Source organism: Pezoporus wallicus, unplaced genomic scaffold (assembly GCF_028554395.1).
Source record: "Pezoporus wallicus isolate ANWC-B61680 ecotype Strahan unplaced genomic scaffold, APGP_CSIRO_Pwel_v1 contig_6520, whole genome shotgun sequence".
Lineage (NCBI taxonomy): Eukaryota > Metazoa > Chordata > Aves > Psittaciformes > Psittacidae > Pezoporus > Pezoporus wallicus.
In genome coordinates, this window is record NW_026636887.1 from 2,057,405 (window position 1) to 2,082,497 (window position 25,093).

Sequence of the window (25,093 nt, forward strand, 5' to 3'; positions counted from 1 at the left end):
TGGGCTGGCTTCTTAATGCAATGGGACAGTAATTGCTTCCTTCCAAAAAAAGCCCCCAAAACATGGGGGGGAAGCCATAAAGGAACAATGCAGACTTTAGCATAGCTTTTTACTTCCCATAAAACACATTTTAATGTACTACATTTCAATTACGATAATTGCCCTTTATTCATTCTGTTCTAGGTAATGGTGTTTGTAGCTGTGGAAACTGTGAGTGCTGGGAAGGATGGAACGGAAATGCTTGTGAAATCTGGCTGGGAAAAGAATACCCTTAACAAAGCCCATCAAAGACTAAGAAGGTTTTTTGTTTGTTTTTCTTTAGGATGCTAGAACATTTCATTTCAGAAGTACTCAGTATGTGGGTGTGCATGCATGCACACGTACATGGGTGTAAAAGCTTTAGAACACTCATCTGAGGGCCTGCTCTGTAAAGAAATGCATAAGAGAACTAAAAGAAAAAAAATTAAAATTGCCTTGGGAGCTGGAGAGTCCAGGCTCTAAAATGTGAAGTCACAAAATACTATAAAGGCCCTGTGGATCTTTCCAGAGTATTTTGGTAAATTCAGTGGGACCGAGACTACACCCATAATTCCTATTTCTTGAGCAACCTTTGGAAAAGGCGCAAGAAAGCCTTTCTACTAAACATTATTTACTTGGTTGTCTCCTCCCTGTATCAGTATGCAACAACAGTACTCCTGTAGAAGTGCAGCACTAGTTGAATATTTGCCAAATGCTTAATTTGATTCATTTTGTGGTGTTTGACAAATACATTGTTTGGCCCTTTTTTATTTTCCAACAACAGTTTCTGAGTACATACCAGCTCATAAATTGAGAAAAGCTATAAAGAAGTTTATACAAATATTAATGATTTTTTTATTTGGTCAAAAAATTGTACTCAGATAACTGAGGTCCAATTACCTGACAGCCATAGAATGAAGACCCAAGGTGTTGGAACAGACCCTTGTCCATAAGAGAACTCCTTAGTTTCTACAGTTAATGTGTCAATAAGTTGATTATATAGTCTACATGTTACAATACTTTCAAATACATAACCTATAGGAGTATAAGGAACACAATTAATAAATATATAAACATATGATTACCTATTCTGAATATGTATCCTGCAACCTGTATGTACTTTTATCATAATGTTCTATGTATGTACAGTTGCCTCTTAAAAGTAAAGCAAATGAAAATTTGTTACACCAATGACTTTTAGGATGACAATTCTGTATGCTATTAGAAATCACTGTTTGGAACAGATTGCGCTGTCCCACATGGTATTCATTGAATCTAACTGATTTTATAGAAGTAGGGAGCCTGAAGGTCAACTGACTTAAAAAGTCAGCTATGCTATTTAGTAGCCGGGTTTCAGCTAAAGATGTTCAGACAATAGCAACAAAGTAATTAAAGTTTTAATGCAGTAAATGCAAACAAAGCAGTGGTATGAACAAAAATTTTATTTTCCAATGGTGAAATGCTGCTCAGTGTGAAATTCACATTGAGTTATGAACGATGCACAACTATTGGGACTTCCCTAACTTATTTACATATGAGTCTCTTTTTTCAGGTTTTTTTTTTTTTTTTACATGTAGATTTGGCAGCCCTTGAATTCTTTAGAGCAAAAAAAGATACAGACATTTTAGGTTCAGAAGAGTTTACATTTTGTGAAACCATGATTGAGCGAGAAATTGTTTAAATGGTTGGACAATATTTCTTTTTAATACCAAACTGCAACATTGTGGTTTAGATGCCAAGGTCCTGATTTTTGAAGAGGTACATGAATCAGCAATAAGGGAACTATATATCAACAAAAAAAGGAATTTCCATGATTAGCCTAGAAATTACATTTGTTTTAAAAAGGACAATTTTGAAACAGGAAAGTACAATGGTACAGGACATGTAATAGAATGCAAAAATTTTAAATGAACTTATTATTCCCCCTTCCCTTGTAGTTTTCCCTTTTTTATCCATTTTTTTTTTAAATTTTACTTGTATTCTTTCTTTTTAAGTTTATGAAGCACATATTCTCAGGGAGTCTAATCACCAAACATCAATGCATAACTTCTAGAAAAGCTATGCGGATAACTAATGAGATATACATCCCAAAGCTGTTAGCTGCTCTCTTCTTAAGTTATCAAATTATCAGGCAGAGTTCTAAAATGTATTGATACAGTATAAAGAACCTTCAAAGTCAAATTCATCTTGAAATTATAGAGCTTAACAGGAATACTTTCCTAGATTTTAACATGTATGCATTTAGTCAACCCTGGTGTGTGGAGAGCACAGATTGTTGGTTTTATTTATATTTATGAATATCGCTGACCTTAATCATCTCATAATCAGTGTTTTTTCCACATATACATTCATCTGCTGAATCGGAGTATAAATAATGAAAGATACAAAGTTTTCCTTGATTTCCTTCCATTTGTATTTAGTATTGTAATAAGAAAATAGCAGATAATCAAAACTCTCTCTAGGTTCAGTAGATGCCTTTTAATGGTTTCATGGCATGGTAAGCAGATTTATATATCCCATAGATCAGCCATGGTATTTCAGGTATTCATATGCATAAGAACAATTCTTTAGAGGGTTGCAATGTCATATTTGATGCATTTTACTTTGTATTTTGCTTTAAATTTATATACTTAAAGAGTGTAAGGTTATTCTGATTTCTAGTTAGATTTATTTTATTTTTTTTTTTAACCCAATCAGCTCCAGTATTTTGGCTACTGGATGGATTATGTAGCCACAGCATTTCAGAAAATGTTACCCAACTCATTTGTTAAAGTACATATACAAAAAATAGTAGAATATTCTAAGACAGCTACTGTCAGTGGTTTGTTAAAATGTAAATTAGCAAACAAAATGGTGCTATCGCTATAAACCCTGAAGTATAACTAAGACTACTAAAAATATAAGGTATGCATAAATTCCTTTCCAATTTTTATTCTGTTTCTTATAACGTTGCTTGAACATTCCCCCCACTCTTCCTGCTAAGGTAGCTGGTGATGTAACTCCCAGCAGATCTGTTTTGTGGCTCATTTCCTCGCTAAAAAATGAGATCAGAAGGAACAGGATTATTATTCCACATATGTGAAAATAATAGCTGTATTAATAAATTGTGATTTTGCACCTCATTCCCTGTGATGGGAATTCCAGATACATAAACTGTAAAAGCAAGAAGAGGTATAAGGGATTGGAACATAATGCTTGATTCTTCATACCCAGTGACTGTAAAAAATTGCTTTTAGGCCTGTGGCAAAAGGCAAAATACGACAAAACCAAATTGGATGCATTTTGTACTGGCTGGATTTATAAACCTTATAAACAAAAGACACTATACTCTTTCTTTCTTATTATGAAAGAAAGAGCACAATCCAGAAGCGTGCTGAATGCTTCTGCAATCAACTTGCAGGATTATGCCTACTGTATATAATATATCTATAATATCACCTATAAACCAGCTGTGGACTAATTTCCTTCTATAAATTATTGACCTACTTGTGACCCTTTTTTCACTTTGTAGCTAAATGATACCAGCATGAAGAAAGCTAAGTTGAATATTTCTGTGACTAAGTAACAGAAGAAAAATTTTATTATATCTTTAAAAATAAGTCATGGCATTTGCATTAGTCATCACAAAACCCCCTTGTTACTAGGGATTTTAAAAAGCATTGCAGAGAATAGGAGTTTATCTAAGGGGACTTTTAAAAGAAAGATAATCTCCTTACTTCGTCTAATTTTACGTGCATTCCCATTTGAATAGAGCCAAATAATTTCTTCTTTATGCCAACAAACGGATGGATCAGCAAGATAGATGCACTTTTAATGCATGGACCAAACTGCCTGCTTTCATACCTCACTGCTTACACTGGTTTTCAACCAAGATCGAAAGGTTCCCAATATATATAGAAAAAGTCAGAGTTCTTAGTATTGTTTCAGGTATATACCATTGTCAAACTGAACTGCTTTATATTCTGAGGGGAGGTGTGTGTAGGGAGGGTGTTAAGAACCAACCTGACTCTACACAAGTTAAAGTTTATGAAAATGACAGTATATTAAAAAATTATTTGAGAGTGGCTAAACCCCCCAGGAAATAAAGCAAAAGCAGTGTTATGTGAACTAAAAAGCACTTAAAAGCTATAGACACCTTTCCAGAGGCCCTATCATATGAACAATCTCATAAGGATTCTTGTGTATTTATAAAATCTTTGAAGTGCAACAAACCCGTGCTTTGTTGAAGTAGTTCCTATCTGCTTAAAACTGGACGTCTAAATCCGTGCACGTGTGACTGACTTTGCCAAATAGAACTGTAGCTGAAATACAGGTTAAGAAAATAGGAAAGACAGAATGAGTAGGTGCAGTGTTGTTAACATATGCAATGGTAAGATGAGGTTGGATTGCTGTGCAAACAGTCTCTCAGAGATTAGATAAAACCTAGAAGAACAAAATACAAAGCAAGCATGCAAAAGATCTGGAACGCTGCAGATTCACAGACAGCTGGACATGTTAAGTACAAAAACCCCAGTCTGTAAATACAAATTGATTCCATCAGGTTTACTATACAGTACTTTAGTAGTAACAGACAGTTGAAAACGGCTTTCACTTAACAGCAAAATTAATTTTAGAGGGAAGAAAATGGTGAAGTCTCATCCTGGAGAACAGCAAGAGAGGTATTATATTAAGGAGCTAAAATTTTCTTTGGCATGGTAAAAGGGGAGAACTGAGTTTGCCAACCTATTTACATGAAGTTTCACCATCCTGTGGCCAGTGCAATGATGTTTTGCACGCTCTACTTCTTACATAAACTTTTTTATTGTTTTCTGGTATGCCTTCATATAAATGTTTTATTCATCAAGTTGAATCTGTGTATACAACAAATAAGAATAAACACAAATTGTACAATGCAGACAAACTCTTTGCATAAATGTATGTAAATTTAGAAATACTGACCAACAGACCTTTGACAGACACGACCTACTACATGCAGTTCATCTTTGCCATCTTCCCATGCAACATATGAAACAAGACAAAATTAAAGGGAGGAAACAAAGCACAAAGACTCCTTTGCCATGTTTAAACAGACTGTAGAAAAAATATTTTTAGGACATCTATTCAGTGGATTAAACTCACATATGGATTTAGCCCATAGAAACAAAAATGGAAAATGAGAACAAAATGCTGTATTATTTCCAGTATGTACTAACTGCTTACAAAAATTAAATCGTGCCTTAATTATAGCCTCCCAAGCTGGTTTGCAGATCATAATGACTCAGGATCAGAAGTTTAATATTGAAAACAATTTTTATGTAGCATCAGGCCGTGAACCAGAACCTCCTTGCATGACTCAGCCAGGTCCCCAGCCCTGCTCTTCCCAAGCTTTTACACTGGGAGAGTGAAAAGACGGCTGGAGATGGGGCATGAACACGTCATTTCCTCCTTGTGAACTCTTACACAATTCAGGTAAGAGAGGAAGGAGTGTAGCCTTCAGCTGTATTATCTTATTCAAAATATTGTGGGAAAGCCTGGGGCCTCATCAGGGACCCAGCAGACAGTACAACATCAAGACTGCTGCCTCCCATTGGTCCTCCAGATGCAGAGCAAGCTCCCAGATCACCATGTAGGTTGCTTTGGTTTGGTTTGGTTTTGTTTTCTCAGGGATGGCGCACAAATCCCACTGGACCAGGTGGGATGAGAAGGGTGCACCAAAGTTTTTAATAAAGTGTTGTTTTCCCCAAGCACGCATACTTAGTGCTAGCAGGCAAGGGCACAGTCTAAGTCAAAGTTTCTTTGCATTTTTATCACAGTATTAGAGTAGGTGTGTATTTTATTTTTTTAATCTACATGGATAGTGGGTTTCATGCTTAACTCATTCCCTCCCTAGAAAGACCCGACATCAAGTGTTAGCTTGCTGTTCTCATAGTACATATATAAACAAGGAAGTCTGGCCTACAAAAAAACCATAAAATCTATATTATAGCAGCTTTACAGTAGCCTCCTAGAAGAGTGCACTAAATGTTGCTTATAAAAACAGAACACGTTTGAAAACTAGCATGAAGACTTCATTCAGACTGAATCAGTTCAGCTGAGCAGAGAGGGAGTTTGAATAACCTGCTGTCTCTGCTAGGGACTTCAGCACAAAGATGTGATAAACTACCAGAAATATAGTGCTAAAAAAAGAATGTGTGATTTCCATTTTTTTTTAAATATCAAGGTAACAGCAAGAGGCCAAGAGAGCATTGTCACACAATTTTCCAGACTGAGGTACAGTTTGGTCCTTGTTGCCCTCTCTGAGAAACAAATACCTTCCTAAGCATACATAGAGTACCCATATTTTTAGTCTTCTGAAAGCTTGTGACTAAGCGTGTAACACTTCAGTGGCATCTCTGGGGTATTCTATAAATCTCCCTCCCTCCTCAACATTGGTTTAATAGTTCACAAGTGGCAAACTCAAAGGGTTGATGTTGTTTCTGGTAATATGATCCAAGGCTTCAATTTTATAATGTTTTTGATTTCTTCTAGGTTCATGTAGGAGAAAGTACAGTATACAGAGATCAAGGCAAGGCACCTTCAATCTAGCAATTTGGTGGGCGTATTATCCTAGGAAGCTGGGTGGAGGTATGTACTGGGATATCAGTGAGATACATAGGACCGGACTTTGCATGCTTAGCTAAAAAGAAAAACAAAGGTTTGTAATATGTCCAGTTTTAAAACTTTTTTTTTTAAAACACCAGAAATATTAAACTATAATTTGTAACTACCCTTTGCATTGGTGCTGCAAAAAAGAACACAACGACACCCTTGCCCATGCTTTGCTAAGTAGGAGTGGGATTCAGCCAAAAATAACAGTGGCATTGAGTTCAGTTCCTTAAAAAAAGGAAAGGATTATATTCGAAATGGATTTAGGTAGCGCAATTCTGGTTAGTCTTACTTACTTTTTATCTTTTTTTTTTAATTGGTAGTGGTTGTTTTTCAAACAATGAAGATTTAGTAGATGAAAAATGAGCCTTAATTCAGGCCTACAAGGCCTACAAAATTCTTTGGACCCACTTTCCCAAAAATGAGTGGGTCTTGCTCGCTGGGCAAGGCAAATGTTACCATTACCAGTAAGCCTGTGATATGTATAAAACACACACACAAAAAGAAACTAAAGGGGGATGCCAAACACTTGTTTCAGAAAACTTCCTGTTGGTTGTGTTTGACGCTCTTCCCTCCACTATAATGCCAACCTCAGAAGCACAGTATCTGCTCTAAAGAGTATTCACATTTAATCAATATTGTAAGCCAGAGACAACAATCCTATTCTTTATAGATATAATTTGGAATAATAGATTTTTGAAGGCTTCCTGATTCCCTGATTGCTTTCAAAACTAAGCCACCGGCAACACTTAAGTTATAGAGAAACACAATCCCTGCAAAAGGTCACAGACAGTGGAGCAAGCAGCCTTATAAAAAAGGGAAGAAGAGAAATCCATAATAGCACAGGTTTACAGCATCTAACTAGAAATTACTTGATTATTTGTGTGCTACAAAATAGAACTTAAACACATGGATTTTGCTGAAACTGGACTCAAAAAGGGATTATGGGCAATTTTCAGCAGGCAAGGTATCAAGTGTACTTGTGAAGTATGTCATTCACATGAAGTGTCACAGTCACAGAAAAGATATTAAAAAGGCATTCCAATATCTGGTAGGGCATTCCATGGTCTGAGTTTAGCTGGTTCATCCAGGTGTCTTCTTGTTGTGGGTGGAGCTACATGTTGAGATTTATCCACTTGCAACAACTCAGTTCAGAAACAGCAACGGGCAAGTCTGTGACTTGCCGCAAGCTGATCCACAGACACTGCAGCGGGGAAGTCTGGCGAGGATAAATGGCTCAACTGTACTCAGGACTCAGTAAGTCACAACACCTGTGAGGATCTGGCTATGTCGTCTTACTCTTGTTAACTGGTTTGCCGCCATTCATTATTGCAGATGCACTTGTGCTTTTACTTGGAGTTACCCCAGCCTTTGGCACTGTTTCTCCAATATCATGCAAAGATGGTTCTCGATACATGGCAACTGAGGGGAGAAAAGAGAAAACGAGAGATATTTGTAAGAATATATCTCATTTAAGAGCTCATCTCAAATACGATTAATTTTCTACAACAACTGATGTTGCAATATAATCTACGTTCCTCTCGCAAGCATGAGGGAAAATACTTCGACAGTCACTTGTTCGCATAGCTGATAGCTTTGTCTGACCCTCCAAATTTCTCACTTCCTCTGTATCTGACTTACTTAAAAAAACAGGAGGAAACTGTATACTTGCTTGTTTAATAGAAACTACAGAAGCCTTGGGAATGAAAAACTACTGTCTGCATGAGGCAGACACACGAAAATACACATATATATACACATATGTATATACATGTGTGTGTGTGTATATATATACACAGACCTTAAGTAAACACTCTGCAAGTTTTTAGAAGTAAAATATGGTAAGACAGATGGTGTTTAACAAATGGATCATATGATACAGTTGTCTAGACTAATGTGTTCTTTTTTTACTCCTGTATGCAAGGCTAAGCTTGGGTCCAGTTCTACAAAGTTCTTTATACACGGGTCTCCCAAATCTGAGGACCTTGGTTGTGATCTCTTCAGGTGTATACTGAAGAAATGTACAGAGTACAAAACAGCAGAGTACACAAGAGATTTGAGATTTTTATTCCTCTTTTCCAAAAATGTAGGCAGTAGCCACTGATCTCCACTGAATGCAGAAGCACGGAAGACTCCAAATTAAACTGTTAACTGAATTCTTAGAGGAATTACAAGTTTGCCGCTGGGCTTCAGTCCCTATCTAACCTCTTCAAATCCTTTGAGGAAAATACGTGTTTTCAATTACACAGTTCCAGCATTATGCTGCCTTAATGATTAATGCTCTTGGATAATTCAATTTCATTTTCCATGTCACTGTATCAGGTAATATTCCCACGTATAACTAACTTCAGTAGCACTTATTTGTATTAGAGCAACATTAAAAGAGATGTCAAAGCAGTCAAAGGAATTAATCATCACAATGTGATTTCAGGAATGGCTGTGTGCTGCCATAGAGAGCACAATCCCTTCATCTCTTGGCTAATTAGAGTAAGAGGCTGGAGCATCAAAGTTCTGACCTTGATCTTCAGTGGTGTGAAGTTTCATAATAAATATGAAGGGCCCCACAGCATCATTAACTAATCAAACACTTGTTCTAATATTTCCAATGACATAATCTAACTCCTTCCATGGCTTCTGAAAGTCTGAAATTAAATGTCTTCCCTAGAGTACATAACGCTGGTTATGTTCAATGTTTTCAGAGCGTACCCATTACTGTGTTTAGGACGCTTTGCTGGTTTAATTAAAGAGCTTGATGAAAAAACATTGTAACCTATGAAAATATGAAGTCAAATAACATGAGCTGGAACTATAAAGTAAGAAATTATATAGCACAGCTGTTGTACTTGATGACTCTCACGGGCAATATAAAGCAAGTTATTTCTAAGTAAGTCTTGTCTAAGCTATTTTGATAAAGTATGAACATCCAACCATAAATGAAAAAAAGTAACTTCTTTCCCAATCTATAGGAATCGATTTTGCTTTTAAAAATGCTCTGGCTTTCCATCCATACCATTCTTAAAATTTAATATAAAAGGATGGAGATATAGTGTCAATATTGTTGAGAGCTTAAGATGAGGAAAGCATGAAGGCATCAACCTGAGTTCAAGTAGGAAGTTAAAACACAGAATTACTCAGATTCATTCCTTATGATGAAACTCTAAAATATTTAACAAACTAATCCCTTAATCAAAAAAATTAAGATAAAATGTTAAAAGAAATAGGACTGCTAAGTAAAACATTACTCAGGTACATGTTTTCAGATGATAAGTAATGAGATAATTTTCTGAGGCTATGTTTAGCAGTAATATCAATGAAATTTGGAGTGCCATCAGGATAAGAAGCAAAAAACAGCGTATGTTTATAAAGGCCTGCAGAATAGGATAACCCAAAAGTACCAAGATATAAATGAATGTATTTTTCAGAGAACGTGTGACATCATTTTAATGTGTAAGGTTTATATGACTTTTATTCACTTCTGTCTTGGTTTAAAGGCCAACTAACACAAGTTATGTGCATTACATCAACTGGCTAAGCAATACAGAATGATTTATTTTATGAAGAGACCTTTCTGGTTTGTACTAGAAAATTTTTACTTTGAAATGCTGACATTTCATCTATTCCCTTTATAACTCCCAGTTATTCTACAATATCCATTATTTCATTCTGCCTAATGAAAGGACTATTTTCTCACTGCAAGACTCACAACAACTTTTGTCCCTACCAAGAGAATAATGCACTTTCACAGAAGATTTCTTTTCTTGAAAAATGACCTCTTCATCCCTAGGAAAAAAAAGCTTTTATGTATGCCCTTTCTGGCATCACTATGCTGAAGCATAAACTCGTTCCATGAATTCTGGGGACTGTCATTTGGAATGGTCCCTGTGCAGGGCACGCACATTCACAAAGGGTATTTTAGAAACCATTCCCTCTTCTTCTTGTGAGATTTATTGGAGGATCTGCCAGTGATGGACTGAGCCTTACCTTCCAATGGCTTGGGTAGAAAATGAGCTGCTGGTTTTGTTTTCTTCACTCTGTTTCCTTTCATGACCTGCCCTTCTTTGTTCAGCCCCAAGAACCAGGCCCTCCCGGACTCCTGTTGTCTGTAGAGCATGGATGAGTAGATTACATAATAATTTTCAAAAACAGACTCCTTGAATTTGCACTCTGGAGTAAAAAGTTCCTGTGGGAGGAAAAGTAAATGTTAAATGTTATCTCTAATGCACGACTTCTGTTTTGTTAACTTAAAAACACCTCTTCATAAGTTTAATATACAAAATCATAAGGGTCTGCTTTGAGACCAGGAGATCTGTCTTCCTCTAGAAGACCCTCAGGTGAAGTTCTTTCACCTCCCATGGATGCCTGTTTTTCCATCTGTACAACAGGGATGGCATATTTTCAAAGTAGAAAGGAAGCAACATAGGCATAAAAACACTGTTTAAAATACAGGCATAATTATTACTGTGGTTAATTACTGATAGGGTATACTTGCAAAGATTAAGAAAGTCTATGCTAAAATAGCATTATTGAGAAAACAGTTGTTCCATTTTTTCATACTAAATGCAACAAACTCCCTCTATGGCTTATAACAAGTAATATTTCATACTTAAAAAAAAGGCTGCTACCAGCATATTAAAATACATATAATTTCCTAGAGTCCCCATGGCCTGAAACACCACAGGAGAACACTATTTTGATGTACAAATTTCTGCAGAAAGAAAAATATTCCTACTGACACCCTCAGCATTCATCCCAAAACTGGAATGCTTTTCAGATGTCACTTTTAGTAAGAGAACAGTAACCTTTACCAAGATTAACCTAAGAACAAACTTCTGTAGCCCAGTAGCTATATAACAATTCAAATATATTTTCAGTAACACAAATAACTAACAAAATAAATGGAATGAACATATATTTAGACAGTTTACCAAAATCCATTGAAAAAAACAGCAAGTTAATAAGCAAATAACATTTAAAATATCATGAGAAAATAGGATTCTGCATGAATGTGGTTTTCTGTATTTGGCACAGCTGCTGAAACCTTTGGAAGATATAAGACATAAAAGGGGGAGGTAGATGTGGAAAAGTGGAAGGTAGCTTAGTAAGTCTTCAGAGCACAAATCCTGCATCCTTTTTTTTATATTTCTTTCTGTTATCTTTCCAAGAAGGAAAAATCTGGAAATGTCATATATTTTCACTTCTCCATTGTCGTGGTTTAAACCCTAGCCAGACAGCTTGTTCACTCACTCCCAGTGAGTGGTGCCCATCTGAGAGCAATCGAGGGCCCCCCCCCCCAGGGCTCTCCCCTTCCCCGCTCCTGGAGGAACAGGGAGGAGGATCGAAAGAGTGCAACTGCTACGGGTTGAGACAAGAACAGTCCAGCAACCAATGTACAACACAAATCACCACCGCTACCACCAACGACAACAATGATAAGGGAAAATAACAAGGGAAGAGAATACGATACCACCGGCCAAGAAACGAGTCCCCCCTGGAAGCCCGTATCCTTCTGGGTAACGCCCAGTTACCCCCCACCCCAGGCATGATGGCGCCCTGTCTCTGCTTCCTCCTGGCTTCCCCTCCTCCCTGGCAGAGCATGAGCCTCACAAAGTCCTTGGTCAGGGTAAACATCACTTAGCAACAACCGAAAACATCGGCTTCACCAACACTGTTCCCAGACTGGAAGTCAAAACACAGCACTGCACCAGCTAACACAAAGGAAAAACATGACTGCTACTGCTGAACCCAGGACATTATCCACCCCTTATTCCATACCATTCACGTCATGCTCAGATCCCACATTTTCAACACACCATCACTCTCCCACATATATACATCCATATACACACAGACCAAGAGAAAGAGATCATTTTCTTAGTTCATGGACCAATCCCTATAATGCTGCCAAGTCCATTCGGTCCATGATGTCAGGTTCCATTTCTTGTAACAATCTTTCAGGGCAGGAAAGGCTGTGTGCAGTATTGGATCGTTGCCTGCTGATGCTGGTCGTTCCTTTACTGTGGAACTCATCCGGTTCTATCAAAATTCATTCTCTGTTGGGATGATGGTTAGAGGGAAGTCAGGGCTAGTCGCTGGCGACCTGGAGACATCTAGTTGATGAGCTATAAAAGTATTACACAGCAGGCAACAGCATACAATTGAGTTCACTGGCTGTTTTCCCCTAAAATCAAATCCCCTTGAGGTATACATCGGACTTCCCCATCTTCCCGCATTACCCACCAAGTATATCCAGGTCCCTGAGCAAAAGCAATCCCACGAGTGGGTTTGCCTTTACCTGAAGCAGGAATAACCCAGACTGTCTTCCCCAGCAAATTCTTCATATGCACCACGGGAACTTTGTCCCCCTCTACAATATGTAAAAGTTCTGACTGGGCTGGGCCAGCCCTGTTGGCAGATCCTCTGGTGTTGACCAACCAGGTGGCCCTTGGTAAGTGTGTATCCCAGTGCTTGAAAGTTCCCCCACCCATTGCTCTCAGTGTAGTTTTTAACAGCCCATTGTACTGTTCAATTTTCCCAGAGGCTGGTGCATGGTAGGGGATGTGATATACCCACTCAATGCCATGCTCTTTGGCCCAAATATCTATAAGGTTATTCCGGAAATGAGTCCCATTGTCTGACTCAATTCTCTCTGAGGTGCCGTGTCGCCACAAAATCTGTTTCTCAAGGCCCAGGATGGTGTTCCGGGCAGTGGCATGGGGCACAGCGTATGTTTCCAGCCACCTGGTGGTTGCTTCCACCATGGTAAGCACATGGCGCTTGCCTTGGCGGGTTGGTGGCAGTGTGATATAGTCAATCTGCCAGGCCTCCCCATATTTATACTTCAACCATCGTCCTCCATACCAAAGAGGCTTTAACCGCTTGGCTTGTTTAATTGCAGCACATGTTTCACACTCATGAATAACCTGGGCAATAGTGTCCATTGTTAAGTCCACCCCTTGATCACGGGCCCATCTGTATGTTGCATCTCTGCCCTGATGGCCTGAAGTGTCATGGGCCCACCGGGCCAGAAATAATTCACCTTTATGTTGCCAATCTAAGTCCATCTGAGCCACTTCAATCTTAGCTGCTTTATCCACTTGTTGGTTGTTCTGGTGTTCCTCAGTGGCCCGACTCTTGGGTACATGGGCATCTACATGACGTACCTTCACCACCAGGTTCTGCACCCTGGCAGCAATATCTTTCCACAGTGCAGCAGCCCAGATGGGTTTACCTCTGCGTTGCCAGTTGCTCTGCTTCCATTGCTTCAACCACCCCCACAGGGCATTTGCCACCATCCATGAGTCAGTACAGAGATAAAGTACTGGCCACTTTTCTCGTTCAGCAATGTCCAGGGCCAGCTGGATGGCTTTCACCTCGGCAAACTGACTCGATTCACCCTCTCCTTCAGCAGTTTCTGCAACTTGTTGTCCAGGACTCCATACAGCTGCCTTCCATCTCCGATGCTTTCCCAAATACGGCAAGAGCCATCAGTAAACAAGGCATACTGCTTTTCACTTTCTGACAGTTTATTATATGGTGGGGCCTCTTCAGCACGCACCACCTCCTCCTCTGGTGACATTCCGAAATCTTTGCCCTCTGGCCAGTCCATGATGACTTCTAGAATGCCTGGACGACTGAGATTTCCTATTCGAGTTCGTTGTGTAATTAGTGCAGCCCATTTACTCCATGTAGCATCGGTTGCATGATGTGTAGAGGAGACCCTGCCTTTGAACATCCAGCCCAGCACGGGCAACCGGGGTGCCAGGAGGAGCTGTGCTTCAGTGCCAATCACTTCCGAAGCAGCTCGAACCCCTTCATAGGCTGCCAGTATCTCTTTCTCAGTTGGGGTATAGCTGGCCTCAGATCCTTTATATCCCCGACTCCAAAAGCCGAGGGGTCGACCTCGAGTCTCCCCTGGAGCTTTCTGCCAGAGGCTCCAGGTAGGACCGTTCTCCCCAGCTGCAGTGTACAGCACATTTTTTACATCTGGCCCGGTCCGGACTGGTCCAAGGGCTACTACATGAACTATCTCGCGTTTAATTTGCTCAAAGGCTTGTTGCTGCTCAGGGCCCCATTTAAAATCATTCTTCTTCCGGGTCACATGATAGAGAGGGCTTACAATCGAACTGTAATTTGGATGTGCATTCTCCAGAACCCCACAGCACCCAAGAAAGCTTGCGTTTCTTTCTTATTAGTTGGTGGAGACATTGCTGTTATCTTGTTGATCACATCTGTGGGGATCTGTCTACATCCATCTTGCCATTTTATTCCCAAAAATTGAATCTCCTGTGCAGGTCCCTTGACCTTACTCCGTTTTATGGCAAAACCGGCTTTCAGCAGGATTTGGATTATTTTCCTCCCTTTCTCAAAGACTTCTTCCGCTGTATCACCCCACACAATAATGTCATCAATGTATTGCAGGTGTTCTGGAGCTTGCCCCTGTTCCAGTGCAGTCTGGATCAGTCCGTGGCAAATGGTAGGGCTGTGTTTCCACCCCTGGGGCAGTCGGTTCCAAGTGAACTGGACACCCCTCCAAGTAAAAGCAAACTGTGGCCTGCACTCTGCTGCCAAAGGAATGGAGAAAAATGCATTGGCAATATCAATCGTGGCATACCACTTGGCTGCCTTTGACTCTAGTTCATACTGAAGTTCTAGCATGTCCGGTATGGCAGCACTCAATGGTGGTGTGGCCGTAGGCCAGTATATTTTTCGCCCCCCCCCTTTCTTTTTGCTCCTGGCCCCATGCAGTACTGAGTTAACACACAGCACGTAACATCTTTTCAGGGTCTCTATGCCATCTCCAGCTGCCTATATATTGTAAGAATTGTAAGAATCTCAGCTGTTTCTGTCACAAATTTCCTTTCTGGAAATGAAAGGAAGTCTGTAAAGAAACAGTTTGCCAGAAAGCACAGATGAAGTAGTTTTCTGAATATGCACCAAATGTGACAGTGGACAACCAAGTTCTCTTAATGTTATCTGGTACACAGTATTTGTATTGCCATGGATTGAGTTTCTACCTGTAAGCAAAGCTGTCTTGATGGACACTGGGCATACTATTAGCTTTCTCAACTATGGAACATAATATAACCTCAAATAAAAAGAACTCATGTATTTTATCCAACAACAGACTGAAACCAGTAACTGCAGCACCTGGGAAATAGTTTGTGTCCCTACAATAGGTTGCTTTGTCTGTGTACACTTGTGGCACTATATGCACAAATGAGTGTCTATAGTTCACACACCTTTACAGGATGCCAAAGATATTCTCTGATGTGTGCAATCTTTGCATTACAACTTCTTTACCACCTATGTGCATAACTGTGTATATGTACATATGCAGAAATGCAAATAGACTCTGTACGAGAGGCACCGAAAACTAATGTCAGGAAATACCTTAACCGCACCTTCTCCTTTGCCTCAGGGCTTTTTCTCTCTCTGTTTCAAGACTTTAAGACATCTGTTGTTTGTGTTACTCTCCTTTCTCCTCCACTGATTTCAAATTACAGTAGGGCTCAAGGAGACTCAAAATAAAACCAGAAGGCAGGGTGGCAAGCTAGAGGGAATGCCTGATAAAGCCTAGCACAAGCATTTGCATGCAAGTCATGCTCCTCCACTGTTGAAACAGCAGATGCTAATCAGGAAATGCCTACACAGATCTCCTTATTACCTGCTTCACTGCAAGTGCTACCCCCTGTGTTCCCCACTAAGTTTTACTTCCTTGTAAACCTCAATTACCATAAACACTACTTCTTAGCCAAGCCTCACTTTTTTTGCTATAAACAAAAGCTGTTTGTCATTCCATGCTCTTCTGTACTAGACTCTGTAAATACTATTTGTGTGTTTTCCCAAACAATATCCATTAGGATACTGAAACAAGATTCCTTTAAATCATATCCCTCCTCTGAACAAATGAAACCTGGCTTTCCTCTCTCATTCCTTGGCACGTACAGTAGTGTTTCTGACAGTGCACAGCAGATGAAACAGTAGGAACTTATCTACCAAGTCAAAAAAAACCCTGGGTATTTACTTCACCAAGTAAAAAAAAATGGATTAGGTCAACACAATTGGCTACTTCTGGGTGCAGACTGATAAACTGGACAAACCAGCATCGTTCCTTTTTCTTAGTTACCAAAAGCATAGTAATAGTCTGCTAATGGTCTTTTTTGGCATACAAGGAAGAGCCATACCTGAACACTGTATTCTGCCTAAAAGTACTGCAGCTATCCTAACTCCACGTGTCTGGGTAGTGCAACAGCTTTGGACAGGGTTTGCATTCATCCAGTATATTAGGATGCAATTCTGCCTGGGATAAGCACTCAGCCCAAAAGTCACTTTACTATATGTTACTTTAAAGCAAGCTAATAGTTCTACCAAGCTGGGGAGTACTCGTGAGTGAAAATTCAGCACTTGACACTGACTATGCTGAATGGCAGGACGAGTTCCTTGGAGGAAAGAATTACACAGAAGGGGACTTCTGAAATGGGCACCTTCCCCAGGGCTCAGGTGGAAACTGAATATATCTAAGTTGAGAGTGATGTTTAAAGCCTTGTCTCGGACACCATCTCAGCTGTCTGAAAAGCTGTAAGGACCTACGTTTTCTCCAGTAAAGCAGGAGACCTAAGATGCTGTTTCTGCATGCAACTAGGACAAAACTAGATCTGTATACTTAAAGACTCAACCCAATAAGAACTCTCAGAAAATGTGCTAACAACACTGACTTTAAAAAAAGTCATTCACAGATGACTTTATTCAAATCCAATGCTGGAGGAAAAGGCAGTACAACGGCATTTTATAAGAGAAACTCAATGGTGAGAGCACGCCCCTAGGCTACCTGCCTATCTGTATCCAACCTGAAGGAATCCAAATCCGCATCTGGCTGATATGAATAATTTTCCCTGCAAGAATGACTTTTGGAGTTTGAAGCTTTCATTCACTTCCTAGTTCAGGCATTTTGTATTAGGAAGTGAACAAATAATTTGCAAAACCAGACATGATTTGCAAACAAGAACTTATGCTCAGGATTTCTCTTCCAAGGTCAGTGCCCAGATTTAATCTGTAGTCTTATATAAAAGGTGGTTTTCTCCTGTCAAATATTTGAAAAATAAACTATATACCAGTTGCCAATTTCCAAAACCCCAGGAGTGGGTTTTGGCTGTCAGCTTCAATCTGACATAGCTTCCTGGGTCCTAGAGAAGTGAAGGATATACTAAATTGCACCTTGCTGAGAAGAATTTTTACTCGGATAGTTTTGCCAGCTTCCCATCAAGGTTTTGCTTGATGTGAGGCCTATTTGGAGATGTTTTAATTCTCCTAGTTGCTGTAGCATCAATAAATATCACAACACATGGGTTGCAGGTTCAAACTCTTGGAATCTAAAAGTTCTGTCACTGGAGTGCTCTTAGTTTTGGAGTTCCCACCAGTGCTGCTAACACTCAGCACTGTAGTATACCATAATAGTGGAGCTTTAGCACATGGTGCTGTCAGAATCTGCTTTCATTTGAGAACAAAACACAAATTAAATAAAGAAAAAAGCCATTATCCACATTGCAGACTTAGGAATGCCTGAATGAAGGAGCTTGGGTTACCTGTGCTGTCAACATGGAGATGCAAGGATTGTTGGAAAGCAATTTAGGTGACAGCTGACGTGAATTCCCTACCAAGTAGTGTCTTTTTGTCAATCAGAGGATGAAGTCTGACATGATGAAGCTAGACCTCCATCCTAGTCAATAATACAGCACTATACAAATGGCTATAGTTTAAAATGCAAGTACGGCAAACTTTTGTGTTCCACAAGTCATTAAGTAAACTAAGTTATTTGAATGAGTTATGTGTAACTTCCAATTGCTGGTCTTCCACAATTTAGCTTGTTCAATTTTGCTAGCTTTAATGAAGCGCACATATCCATTCGTAGCCACGGTCCTTTACTTAAAACAATCCCCACAAATTGTGGAGTTTTTCTACAACAGCTCTCAGAAAGAAGAAATAATTATGCAGCTATGGACAAGATGCCTATGCTGCGGACCAGATGTGAGAAGTAAAAAACTAGCATGACAACACTGCTAGCCATTGTTTAAAATCTAAATAGATATTGTTTAAAAGTACATAAACCCCTGTGATTTTAAGCTATATCTCTGTTCAGTAAGTCCATCAATATTTAACTGTGGAAGCTGAACAAAAAGTAAATTTCCACGGCACACCATGAGGGACAGTGTAAGACCCCAGCTTTACCATGGTCATCAAAACCGGTAGCTCCAAGGACAAGGGCTTCCACAAAAGTTTCCTGCTTTCTACTCCTGGACATTCAAGCCTCTTTTGATTTGTGTTTTATTCTGAAATATAGGAGAGTATTGTTCTAGTTGCAGCTCACAGAACTGACATAGCCAGCAGTCAGTTTCTTGAATGTAGCCAGCAGCAAATAAGGAGGATTCCCTTGGAGATGGGCGCCGTGGGGCTTGCTCATCACACCAGGCAGCACAAAGGCAGCTGCAGGCTGAATTAGCTACAGCTTCTCCTTGGTGCCAAGGAGAAAATGCAACTGCAAGACAAACTCAGAGACTGCCAGGCGAGGAATAGCCAGTCTAATCAAGCACTGGAGAAACCACTCAATACTGTTTACTATTTGCACTTCAAAGTCCCTGTCATGGAACAGGATCTCAGTGCATTGGAAGTACAGACCAAGGGGAGTCTGCCTGATGTGAACACATTTCAGTCCAAATAGCAATTGATACAGGGCGAAAAAAAACCAACCCAAGCCAAACCCAAACCAATAAAACATCTGAGCAATGGTATCAGAATATTAGTAGCTGGTTATCGAACCATTTTTGTATGGATGATGACAAAGGATTTTTAAGGACACACTGGAAAAAGGACAGTGCTAGCTCTGTGGAGTTTTATGGGAAACTTCTGCAGAGTAAGAAAAGCAGCACTGAGTCAGTACAAAGGTGTTTTGGGGGTTAGAGGCTAGCAACACAGGAATCAAAAGAAGGAAGTGACATTTTAATAGTGGATAGAAAGGTTGAAAATGACTCATGATGAAGGGCCTTAGAGAAGCAGTCTGTGTTTAATGAGAAGAAGGCACTCAGAAAAGGAGAGAAATACAGTTCAAATAATGAAGCTGGGAAGTTAACTTTGTGGCAGATTTCTGAGTGGAGATTGCAGGGCTAGCACTTTTTTTCTCAGTGCAGGAGGGGAGGACACTGGAGTCATCGAGGTGTGAAATTATGAGATCCCAGAAAACAGCTGCAGTGGTGTAGAAGGGCAAGAGGCCGTATCAGGGACACATTCATGCAGCAAGACCTCTAAGATCTGGAGGCTGCACATGAGAACTGGAAAGTACCTAAACTGATATTCCTCTGACTTGCTGCACGTTGAAACAGGTGAATTAGAATACCTTCTTACACTGTACCTGTTTGGCAAATGCTGGTATAAGAGAATTAAAAAAATTAATCAAGATTTCTCATCCATAGCACCAGATTTTTCCAACCCTTAAGCTGATGAAAGACTATTTCGAAACGATCTTGTTCAAGAGTTCCTCTTCAAACAGCATAAAACTCAGCAATACATAGTTAGGTATTTTATGGATGAAGGAGAAATTGATATTATATTCCCTCTATATTCATGAGAAATTTAGCTGATCTGAGCCTAAAAGACACTAATATAAACATACTTTTTAAACTTAAAACCAAGAACAAGCAAAGTTGGCAGAATTTTCTATGTGCAAACTGACCAAGCAAGATACCAAGGAATATGAGGCTTTCGGTGCCACTACAAACCTGAGCAGTGACTTTACTACAAAGGCTTCAAAATAAAGAGCAGTAATAGCTGAACCTCCCGATTCTACAGATGCCCCATGAAAGCAGCAAATGCTCAGAAGTCCATTCACATACTTTCCACAGTCTTCTGACAGAAAACTTCCTAAATAGACTACAACAGTCACGGAAAACCATCACTGGCTCTTCAGAGCTGCTGTCATTTCTGTTCTCTGGAAGACTCCTAACACGTGGACTTAAAAAAATAAAAGTAGTACTTGATATCATGCAGGTAAAAACCAGGGATGATTCTCACTGGTTAAAGAATCACCGAGTGCAATAAGGAAGTCAGCATGTAGAAGCAAAGCTTTTAGCTCTAATTGCTGTCTGTAAACTTTTACTTTTTAAAAGACCTGAAAATGTGAATATAACTGCTTGCAAAGAAACAAAACACAACTTTTGACTAAATTTAGGCAAAAGTAAATGTAAATTTGGGCTGCTGCAAATATTAGCACTTACTTAAGTGGGATTCTAATTAGCAAGGATATGACTAGTAATATTAATTATGAGCTAATCCTTTTATTCATGTACATTCATGAGCACCTAAAATAAGGTAATGAATAAAAGCTACATTGTATACAAAAACAACAAAATAACAACAAAAATAGCTTTGATATATTTCTGTGTGTTTAAGATCTGTATAGACTTGCAGCCTGAATTTGGCTTAGTTTTCTGTCCAGATTGAAACAGAACATAAACCAGCTTGGAATACAAAAACTTCCTTGTTTCATAACAGAAAGGTTGTATTGCTTACAACTAGCACCTATGGTCATATTAAACTGCAATTTATTAAAGGCAATAGTATTTTGTATAGAAGGCAGAACACAGTCATCAACTCAGTGGGACATGGCTAAAATAGAACAAAATTTCCTTGATATAAGCATTTCTAATATAAGTTATTTAAGGTTGCACACTACAATTCCAAAAGCGAGCTAACATTTTTTGAAACAAAGCCTGTTACACAGATCTGAATCATGACCCTCACATTAGGAGTGAGTGAATCAAGGCTGTTAAAATTCAACAGAAGGTTTGAGGAAGCAGCCTGGAAAAGGTTACTAATTTTTAAAACTGTTTTTATGGTATTTACATGCCAAAACTAGGATACTTCAACAAAAGTTCAAGAGAAGAACTGCTAAAAAAGTGTTGCTTCACCTGAACAAAAGAAGCAAAATGAATTTTAGAAATGAAAGTGTTAAGCCAGATTTGTTACTGCTGGTTTAGAATGGGCTGTAGCCCACTGACAGCCATCACAATTATAGGATATGGTCAAGTAGAATACCCTCCTTCATCCCCACAGACATATAAAGGATGGTGAAGTTAGTTTTCTGCCTCAGTCCCATTCTGAACTTCCACAGAAATGTGTATTATTTTGGCTTGAGTACACTCTTGGCTTTAAAGGAAATCGGAATTCATCGGTACAGTGAATTCCACTGGTACAATTCATTGTACCAGTGAAAAGAGATATTCTTTCTCCAAAAGCACAATCTCCTCCCCACCTAATCCTCAGCACCTAGCTTCCCTCAAGGTTTAAATTTGCAGTAAAAACCTCCTCTAAGGCTTCAGCTTAAACAGCAACTATAACTCCTTGATGTATTGACACAGAAAGACATCTTTTATCTCCTGTACAGCATCTGTGATTAAAGAAATCCAGTAGCACTAAGAAAGGCACAAACCCCAAGGAATGACTAAGAGAAATTGCATGTGTTGTAGGGAATATTTTCTTACACAACTATTATGGGACAGTTCAGAGAAGAACATGAATAAACCTATCTTTCCCAGTCACTTCCACTCAGAACAGCCATAATTCATCAGCTTGTAGACAGCACCAGGTTCTCAGCTAGAAAAGGTCAGCGCCAACAGAAAGATGGGACAGCACTAAATTAAGAGACTGAAAGGAAGGATTTAACACAGGTGTTGAAACAAACCACAATGGGCTGGGAAAGAAATTCTCATCCAGTCACCCATCAATCCAGGGTTCTGTCTCTAGATGAATAATGCAGGAGGAATACAGAATGCTCTCAGATATAGACTGAACCTTTCCGAATGACAGTGGAATTTTTTTTCCACAATTTTATCCAAACGCTTAGAGACATTACTGTAGAAAACCTTCTGTAATCCCGATGCCTCAAGTAAAATAAACTATCAACAAAAGAAGCCAAATAGTTATTGAAATCATCAAGTACAGAAAAAGAACCAAGGAGAATGATTTTTTTAATTACCATTTACTATTAATGAAAGTTCTGCTCCTCTGCAATACACTGAAATGTTGGATAAAGAAAACTGATTCCAGTTTTTGCCACTGCATGGCTGGTATATTAGCATTAATTAGCTGTTATTGGGCAAGGTCAGATGGGATATTTCCATATATGTATTTCCATATACATTTCATATATGGGATGGTATATTTTCATATATGGTGTTGTTACATAGTATTTGCAGACCTCCCTGACTCTGACAGCATGACATGTCCATAACTAGCCACAAATACAAAAGTAGAGATAAATAGATGAAAATTCAGAGGTATTTTGCAAGGTATACTTTAGGCTTTTTCAGTTCTACATGTTCCTTCCAAAGGATGTGTGAATTTATGAAAGTTTTAAATGGGTGTCGTTTACAAGCTGAGAAGCTAGAAAAAAGTTGCAAGAACACTCAAGTTAGAAGAAGTGGCCTACTTTAGTGTACTCTTTTTTATTTCTTTTTTCTTTACAGTTGTGAGCTTGTTTTTCTGCTTGCAGTCTTTTTTTTTTTATGACCTGCCAGTGCATGTATTACAGTGCCTAAAGAATCTACTACTAAGAAAGACAAGGGCTGGACTTGAATAAAAGTCAATTAAGGCAGGTCAAGGCCGTGTTGGATGGGGTTTTGAGCAAATTGGCCTAGTGGAAGATGTCCCTGCCTGTGGCAGGGGGGTTGGAAATAGATGGTCTTTAAGGTCCCTTTCAACACAAACCATTCTATGATTCTACGGATTATATGAACTTCTTGCTAATGTCTCTTTGTCATCCTTTTGCTGTTTTATGCTGGGTAATAAGAACATGAAAGGCAAGCCCAGAGGAACCTCAGTCTGAGAAAACTAGTGCAAGGTAAAACCGTGCTGTAATGAATGTAATTGCTTCTCTGAGAAAATAAATTAGCTAGGTCTTCTCTTGGTTTCATGACTTAACTAAACTGCAGTTGACCACTGAAGGCTGGGAAACAAAGGGAACAGAAGGGAACAGAGACCACTTTGAGATGTTTGCTACTTAACTCTTGTTATACAGCTAATAGTATTTTAGGAGAACACCAGCAATTCTTTGCTTCTTTTGCTGTGCATCTTCTTGCTCAGGTTTGTCTTTCTGCTGCAGAAGCACAACTGTAAGACTCAACAGGTCTTTTCCCCATTTCCTTCCAATGCAGCTTTCACATATGAAGACAAAAGGCTCTATCCTCTGTTCACCTTCCTTCTCTCCTCTTCCAATGACAAGGTAGAAAATGGCGGATGTAAAATCTGAAAGACAGCCAAAACCTGACAGGCTCTTAAATACTGTGTATTGTTTCTTACTTCACAGAAGTGGATGTCTACAGCACTGTTTCACTTAAACATAAAAGGTCATGTGATGGGACACCCAAAGTTGCCTGTTCTGAAATTAATGAATATGAACAAAAATACTAAATTTCTTGCCAGTGTGTGTTTTGCAATGCACATGCAGGAATTTTTTTTTTATGTGTATATATATAGAGTGCCTATATACACACACACATATATCAGGCAAACAGTAATTTTCACTTTAAAAAAAGTCTCTTTTCACTTAATGTACTTCAGTTCATCCAGATAGCAAAAAATATTTTCCTGTTACTATTTAATTTCCACAGCATTTACATAACTTCTACTTCAAGTATTCATTATCAGAAGAAACTTAAAGTACAAAGATTCACACCCAAACATTTAAAAGCTGTATAGTGAATCAATACCAAATAAAAAAGAAAATCCATTCTGTCTTCTGTTTTAACTAAACAATTAATGGAAAACAAAATGACAGCCACTAAAAGGTATTTTTGGAACGGCATTACAATGTTAACTAGTCAGAAGCGGTGAAAGAAAACAAGTCAGACACTCTGCGTATATCATTATATATTAAAAAAGCAGAAACTTAATGTGTCTCATTAAATAGGAGATGATTACATGCAACTCCTAATACACACTCAGCAGTGATGCTTGTTTTTGTTATGGATGGGTAACAGCAGTATGATTATAGATGCATCCTGATGTTCAAAGTTCCTCTTTTAGCAACAAGCTTATAAAGGTTGATTATGAACAATGTGAATATACAGATATCTGACAAAAGCCATAAAGGTATAAAAATCTAAAGATTATGAATTTTTATTTGCCTCAGTGTTACCATATGCATTGCAGAACTGAAAAAAAACTGTTCAAAAATAGTTTTACCAAATAGAGTTCATAACAACATTAAAATGAAGATTTTTATTCATAGCTGGTGGCAACTGAGTGATAATCAATGCCACTACTTGCTCAAGGTGTTAGTAATCTGACAATTTCCCATAAAATCAGTTAGCCCATTGCTCTCCAGCCTCTGCCTAACTCATTGTCTATTACAGCATATTCCTATATCTGTCCTGTGGAATGTCAAAGCTCAATATTGCATGGA

At 38.9% G+C, this 25,093-nt stretch overlaps 2 protein-coding genes across 9 annotated transcripts in view; one reads left to right on the top strand and one right to left on the bottom strand.

Moving 5' to 3' along the window:
- ITGBL1 (integrin subunit beta like 1) overlaps positions 1–1,561 on the top strand; it is a 134,973-nt gene extending 133,412 nt beyond the window's left edge. Inside the window, exon 11 of the mRNA XM_057402106.1 lies at positions 184–1,561. Within this exon, the coding sequence (XP_057258089.1) occupies positions 184–275 (92 nt within the window). The 3' untranslated portion in view covers positions 276–1,561. The remainder of the gene's footprint in view (positions 1–183) is intronic.
- A 4,635-nt stretch (positions 1,562–6,196) lies between these two features.
- Positions 6,197–25,093, bottom strand: part of FGF14 (fibroblast growth factor 14) — a 398,044-nt gene continuing 379,147 nt past the window's right edge. For all 8 annotated transcript variants that reach the window (XM_057402110.1, XM_057402108.1, XM_057402115.1 and 5 more), the window contains 2 exons: positions 10,624–10,822; positions 6,197–8,064 (listed from right to left, as the gene is read on the bottom strand). In XM_057402110.1, coding sequence (XP_057258093.1) covers positions 7,928–8,064; positions 10,624–10,822 — 336 coding nt within the window. In that variant the 3' untranslated portion in view covers positions 6,197–7,927. The remainder of the gene's footprint in view (positions 8,065–10,623; positions 10,823–25,093) is intronic.